General features: G+C 34.2%; 3 protein-coding genes across 5 annotated transcripts in view; 1 reads left to right on the top strand and 2 right to left on the bottom strand.

The window, feature by feature from the left end:
* The window catches only part of LOC108365742 (signal transducer and activator of transcription C-like), a 21,498-nt gene extending 20,198 nt beyond the window's left edge, over positions 1 to 1,300 (top strand). Inside the window, exon 4 of the mRNA XM_017619879.1 lies at positions 1,295 to 1,300. Coding sequence (XP_017475368.1) covers positions 1,295 to 1,300 — 6 coding nt within the window. The remainder of the gene's footprint in view (positions 1 to 1,294) is intronic.
* LOC108365739 (uncharacterized) lies at positions 857 to 4,368 on the bottom strand. 3 transcript variants are annotated; one of them, XM_017619872.1, is made up of 5 exons: positions 4,180 to 4,368; positions 3,636 to 3,954; positions 3,332 to 3,440; positions 1,774 to 1,970; positions 857 to 1,715 (listed from the first exon to the last, which is right to left on the bottom strand). In XM_017619872.1, exons 3-5 carry the CDS (start codon positions 3,395 to 3,397, stop codon positions 1,454 to 1,456), a joined length of 525 nt encoding a protein of 174 aa, XP_017475361.1. In that variant the 5' UTR covers positions 3,398 to 3,440; positions 3,636 to 3,954; positions 4,180 to 4,368; the 3' UTR covers positions 857 to 1,453. The 3 variants fall into 3 exon arrangements, with proteins under 3 accessions (XP_017475361.1, XP_017475362.1, XP_017475363.1); XM_017619873.1 differs by having other exon boundaries at positions 4,241 to 4,324; XM_017619874.1 differs by lacking the exons at positions 3,332 to 3,440; positions 4,180 to 4,368 and having other exon boundaries at positions 3,527 to 3,954.
* Positions 4,369 to 8,228: 3,860 nt separating this feature from the next.
* Positions 8,229 to 10,847, bottom strand: LOC108365738 (uncharacterized). The gene is made up of 3 exons (XM_017619871.1): positions 10,641 to 10,847; positions 9,135 to 9,331; positions 8,229 to 9,054 (listed from the first exon to the last, which is right to left on the bottom strand). Exons 1-3 carry the CDS (start codon positions 10,692 to 10,694, stop codon positions 8,778 to 8,780), a joined length of 528 nt encoding a protein of 175 aa, XP_017475360.1. The 5' UTR covers positions 10,695 to 10,847; the 3' UTR covers positions 8,229 to 8,777.
* Between the last annotated feature and the right edge of the window lie 645 nt (positions 10,848 to 11,492).

The following is an 11,492-nucleotide window of genomic DNA, read 5'->3' as shown; positions in this document are numbered from 1 at the left end:
TATTCGAAATTGTCGAAGTGGGGGCTAGTATTGGCATGCATTTCCATTTGCTATTTGAATATTGATAAGCGCGTTTATCTTATGAAATCTATCCACATATGTACGTGCATATGTAAATATGTATCTTACTCAGTGCATCGTTAAATTTGAAGAACACTTTTATTCCCCACACAGTTTATGACCCGAAAAATATAAATTTACAAATAGCAATGGCATGACCTAATCAGTGTTTTCTTATGACTAATGACAAAAGAGCGTAATTATTTTTGGAACCGCTAGATTTTTTTTTCCTATAAAAGGTAAAAGCTTATATAAAAAAATTAAAGACTTCATTTTGAAAAGTTCTTCCAAACAAATGCAAAATGATTTCGCCTAAAAAATATTTATTCACTCCACTTATTGACCGTAAAACACTTATTGCTCATTATTGAATTTGCTTTTAGTAAAATCGTTTGAGTCATCCACCTAGTGCTTACCAATTTTAATGCTTTGATGAATAGCGATCCAATTGTTTCCACAGACACCATTTTGAAGTGATTCCCTTACAACTTTGGTTGCCAAAGAATAGAAAACAAAACAAAAGTTATGTTTAAAGTTTAAGTGAAATTATAAGATCTTCTTGATATTTTGTATATATTATTTGGTTTGAACCAAAAGCGCATGTGGCTGATCGTTTGGCTTCGTTTTATCGTCGTTCGTTAACTGATGTTGGAATTGAACGCACGCACAACAGCGAGGCGAAAAGTTTTGAACACAAATACGCAGCCATGTATCTTGCAGCTTTTGCAATCGCATTGATAAGATAACAATATCGTTTCGTTTGTTTGTGTGCAATAAGACGAGGAAAAGCTCTTTCCGTTTTTACCTCACAGGTGTAGGAAGCAGTAAACGAAATGAAGATGATTTCATGTGGCCGGTCGCGCATTTGCCTCGAGCCTTATCAGTGCTCTATTTTTTTAATTCGATTTTTGCTTTAAGTTGCTGGAGAAAATTGTTAAAAATAGTAAATACACAATGTGTAACTGCATACCAGTCTACCTTATCTTTGGCCATAGCCTGTATGGTTTAATATGATATTTATTTATGTTTTACGAAATACTTTTTATGCTTTTAATGACGCCATTTTTTCATTCGTGGAATTTGTAATGCGTTGGCCAATTTCATTTGACCTTAAATTTATGTATTTCTGTAATCTGTTGCTTTATATATCGCTCTAATTCATGAAATAAATTAATTTTCTTTATGGAATACGCATTTAACAAATCATTTCAAAAATTTTCATATGACAATTCAGAATTGAGTAAAACTGCTAAATAGGCGAAAGAAATAATAAGCCAATAGTGCAATAGTTGCTTATGCGTACAAGGAAATTTTTAGTAATTTTATTTAGTTTTTATTTATTTTTTTTTGTTATTATTATTTTTCAAGTAATGTACTGCCAAATAGTTCTTATTCACTCCAACGTATAATGCCTTATAACCGCATACTCCATGGGACCCCTGTAATAAAGCACGCAACCCAAAATAGTATCCACCAAATACAAGGCACTTTGAACTATACATAAAGCACCCATTGCTATGCCGACGCTGCGTTCGGAGCTCACATAAGAGAAATCGCCATCAGACATGTAACCCAGCCAGTAATGCATCGCCACTCCACCAACTGCAAGCCACATTGCAGTACCGATTGCATTCATAAGAATGTCCGTTAAGTCACTATTGAAGAAGTGAGGCAAATTGTGTTTTTTTTTGGAAATTATTGAAACATACATACCGCTTAGTTCTGCTGCCTCCAAAACAATATCCAATAATGACTACGGCTGTATATATAATGAAGCCGACAAATAAGCCAGAAGCAAGCATTTCAAGCGCAGGATTGTGTTTCTCATGCAAACTCCAGCTGCCGCCGATGCCCAAAAAATCACCTCCATTGCCAGTGCGATATAAGACCAGTACGCCCAAGTTGTTGAACTGAAATTTTATTAATTTCGTTTGATATATTTATGTATGTATTGTATTTAATGGAAAATATTCGTATTCAAAGTGAAATACACGACGACAAGTTCGAAACATATAACATATCAGCATGCTGGTCATAATAATTATCATTGAGATAAATATTTTGAAGTCTTCAAAGACTTTTATTATAAAAGTTGTTTCATAATAATTATGAGTGCGAAAAAATTGTTAAAGTCTTAAGCGACGGGGCTTGTTCAAGACCATTTTGGGGTTAGTTCAGGGCTAGGGGGCTAGTTCGCGCCAGTTCGCGCCAGTTCGGAAACAGTTTGGAACAGTGGCGGATTTACCGTAAATGCAACATAGGTAGCTGCCTAGGGCGGCAATATTTAGGGGCGGCAAAATTTGAGTTAAAAAAATAGTTTTTTTCAAGCTAGCTACACTGAAAGTAGAATTTGTGTTTGTACCATGATAAAAACATAGCAAGGTAGAACCGTTCTCTCAATTTGTCGGCCATGATTTTTTTTTTTGAAGTTTGCCAACATTTTAAAATCATATAAAAGTGAAAATAAAAAATTGAAATTGTTCGAAATTGTTGTTGCTTGAGATTGAAAATGAAAATGTGTGTGTGAGTTTGTGAGTAAATTTAAAAATTAAATTGTTTGGAAACGTCAAGAATTTTAAAAGTGACTCTCAGCGGTTCTACCTTACTATATTTTTATCATGGTTTGTACATTTCAAAACACAAATTTCAGATTTAATTACGCAATCAGAAAATAGGACAAGACTGTTAGGTATTTTTCATATTATTTAAATGATAATATTTAAAAATACTAATTTAGTATTTTTGAGATTATAACTTATCAAGTGAAAAAAGTTGGTTGATGATGGCTTTCTTTAAAAATTGGAGACCTTGACACAAGGCAAATACCACTTCTTCATCTTTAATTATAATAAAAGTATAGTAAAATGTTAAATAATAATTGTCGATGACTTAAAAAATTTTTCTCACACATAATTATCATCAAAAAAGTTTTAATTTAAGTTTAAGTTAATTCTTACGAAAATTTGGATAACTTTTTTTAAAACTCCACCATGAAATAATTATTATTCTGGGTCCCTGATATAAGCAGCCTCATCCTAAATTTTGCCCGAAAAAAATTTACTCGAAAATTTTGCATCCGCCCATATTAAATACATGGAAACGAGCAATGCAAAGTGAACCGGTTCGGGGAAAATTAAACTCATGATAAGGCTGGAAAATCAGTACCGATTTTTTTTTTTGTATGGGGGAGTGATGCAGTCTAATGTACATATTAAGTGAACCCTGTTTTTAATCTATTAATACTTATAAAGCTATTTGCAAACTTACTTACCAATTTCAGAATCTTAAGACATATCGAGGCGATTATTTCGTACGAAGCCATTTTTGGGTTATCCATTTCCTCAAGTACTTTATGTGATTCACCGTCAAAGTTTTTATATGTATTTATTTTNGTCTAATGTACATATTAAGTGAACCCTGTTTTTAATCTATTAATACTTATAAAGCTATTTGCAAACTTACTTACCAATTTCAGAATCTTAAGACATATCGAGGCGATTATTTCGTACGAAGCCATTTTTGGGTTATCCATTTCCTCAAGTACTTTATGTGATTCACCGTCAAAGTTTTTATATGTATTTATTTTTCCATCTTTGTTTTACAAAATCGCAAAAGTTTTTATCTCTATTGCTCGGTTTTCAACCAATCGTATAGTACTAAGCGTGAATATCAAGCGCAGTGTCGCTGGAAAATGTTTCGTTCGCAGTAGTCGCTTGCTGTGATAAGATAAGGCGATATGCAGGTGATTGTGGCAGAAAAGTTGCTTCAATAATGTATGTACATATTAATGTGATATGTAGGTTTCTAAGTATGTTCTCAATTCAAGCGTACAAGCGTTTAACTGTTGATCGCTGCGGAAATGTTTCGCTTCATATACATCTTTAAACGTAGTATCTAAAAAAACATAATATGAAAATTGGAACGGAACATTTCAATCAAAATCTATGTGAATCGATGAATGAAAATTAAAATTTTTAATTATATATATATATATATGATAATTATTGCTAACACTCAATAATCATTTTATTACAAATTTTATCATAAGTATTTATGTACGCAAAAATTTATCTCAACTTGTATTTTTAGGGCCAACAAAGTTCAATAAGAAGTATTCACTGCAAATTAATCGAATAGTTTCGTCACACGCCGATAAATTGAAAAGCTCTACAATATTTACACTTTATTGATAAAAAAAGCAACAACAACAGCTTCACTGAATGCGAATCACTGTGATAGTTCAAATGAGCGTCGTCTGAATAACTGAACTGAATCGCAATAAATGTATAGCGAGGCTAACGACAACCGACAACCGACAACCGACAGCCGCCATATACTTATGCACAAATGCACCCTGTAGGAAATTCCACTAGCTCGTAGCTTAGTAGGTGTATTCTCTTGTGCGCGATATTTTTTATAACGTTATCGAACTTAAAACTCGAAAATGTTAATCGAATTACTTCCAAAACAATTTCGTCGATGTTTTTGCAAAACCGCCTCTCGACTAGTTTCAAAATCTCCAGACATCGAGATTTATGCATAAAAATCCTAAAATTGTTATTAAAACAACAGATTTGTAAAACAATAGCTAGAGAAAATACCGCATACCAAGGCAATGCCTTTAAAGAAATACCGTTTTTTCGCTCTCCTGTAAAATTTGAGTGCCGTAAGATAGGCGGTTTTGCAAAAACATCGACTATTCACTTTTGCATTAGAAAGCTACAATAAACTATATATGAATGATTGTGAGAATGATTGGTTTTGGGCATTCAAGATAACTAGACAGCCATTTACACGGATCGCTGTAACCCCAATCGAAGTGTAGGAAACGGTATACATACACTCGAAGGCCCTCTTATATAATCTCCGTTTTAGGTTGCTAGACCAATGTAGCAGTTTCCAAACAGAGCTCGGAGCTATAAAAGAGCCTCTACGTTCGCTTATCTACTATTACATTAAGCTGCCAAGTTCGTAACAAGTCAGCGACTAAACTTACTACCTATTGTCATAGAGTCATAGAGACATATAAGGTAATGCATGACAGACGAGCTTGCGAGGAGAGAGAGACCTCCCTGTCTGACGTCAACTCCTCTCACATTGCTGACATATCGCCATCGACCTGTAGATTATGGATTAATGCATACATCTTCGAGAAGGTAGTTAGGTTAGCGTGCTGGCTGCGTAGATGGAGGCTCACTTAGTCTAGACTAAAGTGTTCATTGTGATGCTTTTAAGAGGGGAGAGGGAAAAGTACACAGGGAGTACGCTAAGGGAGAATGACGACAGCCAATGGCTTTTAGCAAGTGAAACGCTCCGTGCTTGCAACGAAGCTCTTCAGTCGACTGATGTCACCCCAGAAAACTCATCCGGAGTTTTATTTATATTTACCGATATTTAGAAATGATTGGACTAAATTTGAAGTTTTAATAGTTTTCAAGTACAATACTTGTACCCAGTAAGGTTAGCCATCCGTTTGACGTACATATTTCAGGATTAATATATTAATTTGAATAAAGTAGGTACTTTCAGCTTGTGAGATTTCTACACTAAGCATTGAAATGTTACCAACATTTGTAAATTTAAAGAAAGTACTTAGTACTCTAAAAAATACCCGATCCTAGGAAGTATCGATACCAAAGAACTCGATTCTCGAAAGTACTCGATTCTTCGCAACACTAATTTATATGTATGCAGTGGCAGCTTTAAAATTTTGTCGAAAATATTTAAACGTTTTGGGGTCAAATAAGCTGACTGCATTCATTATACTTAGACTTTCTTACTTGTTTCTAATTTAATTTACTTGCGGCTGCAGAGCGCAGATTTAAAATTTATCCAATATAAAACAGAAATTGATTTCTTTTACAAACTGTTGAGAATAAAACGGCATATTTATAGTCAAAATAAAGTAAACATTGAAGGTATATTTAGTTTTACTCTACTAAATTACTAAATTGTTCCTGAGCGGTTCAGTTCTGCAGCTCTTATTATCTTCTCCAACATCAGATTAAAGAAATCACATGAAAGGGAGTCGCCCTGTCTGAAACCCCGTTTGGTGACGAACGGCTCGGAGAGGTCTTTCCCAATTCTGAGGGAGCTGGTGGTATTGCTCAACGTCATTTTACACAGCCGTAGGAGTTTTGAGGGGATGCCAAATTCAGGCATAGCGGCGTATAGGCAACTCCTTTTAATGCTGTGAAAAACGGCTTTAAAGTCGAGAAATAGGTGGTGAGTGTCGATCCTTTTCTCGCAGATCTTTTCCAAGATTTGGCCTATTGTGAATACCTGGTGTATGGTGGATTTGCCAGGTTCAAAGCCACACTGATAAGGCCCAATCAGTTCATTGACGGTGGGCTTCAGTCTTTCACACAATACGCTCGATAAGACCTTGTAACCTATGCTTAGAAGGCTGATCCCGCGGTAGTTGGCGCGAATGGCGGGGTCGCCTTTCTTGTGGATTGGGCAGAGCGCACTTAAATTCCAGTCGTCGGGCATGTGTTCATCTGACCATATTCTGCACAAGTGTTGATGCATGCACCTTATCAACTCCTTGCCGCCGTACTTGAATAGCTCAGCTGGCAGGCTGTCAGCTCCAGCAGCTTGATTACGTCTACTTAGTTATTATTTTGCAAGTTTATTTTCCTGCTGATCATGTGAGGGTAATAATATCCAATATACTCTACATATGTGCATTTGTGCGAGATATGTAAATACTTAATTGATTACGAAAAACTCAAGCGTATTCTGGTGAATTCAGTGATTTATCGACGTTCCCATAAAAACTTTAATATTTTTGGATATACAGTGACTTAAACAAATGACCACGTGTTGATTTTCTTCAAATATTCGTAATGTTTTTCGAACTAATTTTATTTTGTTATTTTTATTTAAAAAATACCGTCTAAGGTTTAACAGAAACCGTGTAAATCACAGTTTCAAACTTTATACAAAATTTAGGAAAATTCAACAAATTTTCATCGAAATTTCAACTTTATATTCTGAGTTTTTAGAAAATTTTTGGGTTTTATAGGCCATACAATTTTAATCTTATGAAGTGCAAGTTTCGAACGGCTAAAAAATCGCGATTATAAGAGTGTAGGTTCCTCCCATTTGTGCGACAACAATAAGGCGCACGCGACAAATCGGAGGAGAAGCTTGGCCAAACAATCTTTTATTATTATTTGAAGAGGGTTGATACCAGATTATTTAATAAATTAAATGCATTATTGCAATATATATGTATCAATCGAAATAGTTTTCAAAATGTCAACTTAAATTAAGGGAATTTATGTATTCAAATATTTGCCACAAGATGGGTGTCAGATGAAAAAAGTTTAGTAGTTGAAAATACTTTGAAGGGGGCTAAGAAAAAGGAATATGTGCAAATTTCTTATTTTTTGCTGAATTTAAATAAGTTAAATTTAATTGAAATTAACTACACCCAAGCTAACACCCAGAAAGACAAACTAGTATATTTATATTTACCTAAAAGTGTTTATAAAAATGCTTTACTTTCAGTGTTTTTATTTATTAAAACAATATTTTAGACATTCTGAAAATATAAAAGTAAGAGTGTGTGTATGTAAGTATATACATTAGGGCTGTGCGATTATTCGATTACTCGAGCAAGTTGGTTAATCAATTATTCGGTTAATCAATTACTCGAGTAATCAAGATTTTGATTACTCAAAACGATGATTAATCGAGTTACTTGAAATATGATTACTCAAAAAAATAATTTTGCTAGTTAAAAGAGTTTGCTTTGGAAAATGCTTATTTTCTTTTTTACATTCTGTATATGAAAAAAATTTTTTGTTTTAATTTTTGAAAACAGAAACGTTGTTTTCAAGGTATCAAGGAACTTTATTTACTTTATACATATGTAAAGAGTTGAAACGTTGATTACTCATTTTACTCGAAATGTTGATTAATCATAAAGCAAATTACTCAAATATTTTTGTTTTTGGTTAATCAAAAATCTTGATTACTCGAGTAACTGAACTTTTGAGTAATCATAATTTCCAATTAATCGAATAATTGAGTTATTTACTTTATGATTAATTAAAATTTTGAGTAATCAATTAATTGCACAACCCTAATATACATACATATATGATAAGAACTACAAAAAGTTTTCTGTATAATGGAAAAAACAGGTTTCTCTCTTTATTCAAATTTTATAAGGAAATTTTCAAATAAGGCAGTGTCGAAATTTTTCTTCTCTCTCTAATTATTTCACGTGGTATAATTCCACCATGGGAAAAAGTATAATGCTTTCTCTTCTAGCTGATTTTTTTTTAGAATTATTTTTATTAACTATTACGATTGATGGATCTTACTTGGCAGATTTAGATGCAAAATGCCTATATTACCAATATAAAATGAAATATTTTTCATACAATCTATGTACTATGTATAATAATTCAGCATTTATATGCAAATAATTGCATGAATATGTATGTATCTCTATTTTTACTTAACTCTAAATATTCTGCCAACTTGAAATTAACTATCTTAGGCAGCGTTGTCTTTATGTGTATGTATATGTATAAATGCTAGTAGACGGTAGAGAGAAATCTGCATGTCTTCAGGTATTCTATGCAATTATGAAACTTTTGTTGTTGCGCATAAGTTCTGGGTATGTAATTTGTCATTTGAATGTATGTATTTGAATGTGTGTATATGCATGTGCGTGGAGGTTATGGCAATTTTCTATAGCTTTAACGCGCTACACCCGTGTAATCAGTATCACCCTTTGAGTAGTGCAGACAACTCATCACCGTGTCCACCAAATACAAAGCGCCCTCGACAATACACAATGAGCCCATTATAATGCCAACTAACTTATCACTACTCGCCGTAATAGGCACATGTTGTACGCTCAAATATGAGTAGTCCATAGTGTCCATGTAGCCGACCCAGTAGTGAAGGGCAATACCGCCGACTAGAGTCCACAAAAAGGTGCCGACCACGTTCATGATTGTGTCGGTGAGTTCGCTGGAAATTAGAGTAAAGTGTGTACATATGTAGGTGTGCATATTTGTGTAACAAAATGAGTAATTAATTGCAATGCTTACTGTCTGTATTTGTTGGGACCAAAGAAGTAGGCAATCGTATGCACGCCTGTATAGACAATAAAGCCAACGAAGACACCGGAAGCGAATATTTCACAACCGGCACTTTTCTCCTCCCACAGATTCCATGTGCCACCAACGCCAAGAAAATTACCACCGGAGCCGATGCGATAAATTATAATGATGCCCAAATTGAGGAGCTGTGAATGAGAGAAGAAATGTAAACATTTAACTCACTGGATATGAATTTTAAAAGGGTTTTATAAATAAGCTTCCAAGAAGTTACATTTTCCTCTTCTTTACCTTCATGATTGTTTTGGCTGAGTTCAACAAAGCACACCAGTTGTTACATTTTCCTACATAATCCATCGATACTATCGATATTCTTTCAAATTTTAAGAACAAAAAAATGCAGAGTTATGAAAGCCAATTTATAAAGCTGCGACCCTTAAACAAATATACACAGTTAAAATCCACTGTACTAAAATTAGTCATTGGTTTCGAAATTGGATGGTTATGACTAATATCGCTGGCATATCGAAATTCCAGTGAAGTAAAGATAAGTAAAACGTTGATTTCAAATACACAATTCTATCTGCTATTGCTTGCTCGCTAAGTAATGTTATGTATTTGTTACTAAACCAGAGGCAAAAAAAAAACATTACTTTACTTAACAAATTCTTTTCAAAGACATGACGAACACTAATTTATGTAAGTACATACATATATACATAACTAAAATTCGAAGCTTTTCTTTTCTTTAACGTGCGCTCACTAGAGTGGTCTACAGAATTTTCTTCCGAGGTATAGCTTTGCGCATCTTCCAAAATTTTTCTTTCTGCCGAAAGAGGCGCTAGTACCAAAGTTTACGTTTCTAAGTACATATATATTTAAAAGATGCTCTTGCCGGTCATATTTTACTCTAGAAGTATTGCGCACATATATTAATCAAACAATTCGTTAAGCAACATAAGAGCATTTCAAATATAATGTGTTATGTATTGGTTACGGCCGCTGTGGTGTAGTGGTAAGCAGTGCGCGCTTCCACTCCGCAACGCCTGGGTTCAAACCCTGGTCAAAGCAACATCGCAAAAAATATAGAAAAAAGGTTTTTTCTTAACAGCGGTCGTCCCTCGGCAGGCAATGGCAAACCTCCGAGTGTATTTCTGCCATGAAAAACAGCTTCTCATAAAAATACAATCGCCGTTCGGAGTCGGCGTAAAACTGTAGGTCCCTCCGTTTTGTGTGACAACATCAAGGCGCACGCCACAAATCGGAGGAGAAGCTCGGCCAAACACTAACATATGTGTAAGCGCCAATCTATTATTATTATTATTATTGGTTACGGTAGAAAAATGAAGGTTGGTATGGATATTACAACTATCAAAAAGGAAAAAAAAACTAGCGGGTGCCCGTTTTCTAGGATGCAATTTTTTTCTCCTATACCAAAATTGGACCACTCTAATACTGCCATATGTTCATAATATTTTCTCTGCGAGGGCGACCTACCAATTTCAGCGATTTTATGACAATCGATGCTATCCAAATCAAAGACCATTCCATTTTTTCACTGCGCCAATTTCAGTTTTCCAAACAAGTAATCGAATTTAATTGCTGTCGTTTTCCCAAAAACCAAAGCGTTTAATCACTATTTTGATAATTTGTCTACTGTCTTGCGATCAATTCGAAAAATACGTTTTGTTCGTTTAGGCTCGGTGCTTAGTCGTTCGTTAACTGAAATGAAAACGATTGAAGAAATCGTCGTAACAAGCAACAGGAAAAGTCTGAGCTTTTGCAATCGTGCTGATAAGATAAAACGGTATCATAGGTGCATGTGTATGCATGTACATACATATGTATTTCGGTGTAACAGGTGCCCGACGTCCATACAATGGGTTTGAGTGTATTTACACGTATTTATTTATGAAGATATTTAACTACACATTTATGCTCATTAACGCGAGGGGTCGTAATATGCATATTTATCTGCAAACACTTTTACATTTATGCCTACTTCCATATCTATGTACCATACCTACATATCTGTTTATGGTGCTTACATATATATTTTTTGCTTTTACTAAGCTTTTCCGACGCAGTACACCATAGGCCGCTGTCACTTGCTTTTTATTTTTATTTTTTTTTTTTATTTTAACTTGCGCGCTTGCCTGTGCCAATTTTAGGTCTCTATAAGTGCCTACATATTTAGTAGTTATATGTATGTTAGTATTTTATATCTTATCGGTTTATTAATGTGTGTTGAAGAATTTTTCAATACAATTTGCGCTAGCAGAATGATGACCTCAACTCATCTACCAGTTGTAAAATATAACAATGGCTGTCATTTTTAATGTAGGAGCT

The sequence above is a fragment of the Rhagoletis zephyria genome, unplaced genomic scaffold (genome assembly GCF_001687245.7).
Source record: "Rhagoletis zephyria isolate East Lansing unplaced genomic scaffold, Rhagoletis_zephyria_1.1 Rzeph_scaffold_01984, whole genome shotgun sequence".
In the NCBI taxonomy this organism is placed as follows: Eukaryota; Metazoa; Arthropoda; class Insecta; order Diptera; family Tephritidae; genus Rhagoletis; species Rhagoletis zephyria.
This window is presented reverse-complemented; position numbering and strand designations above follow the sequence as displayed.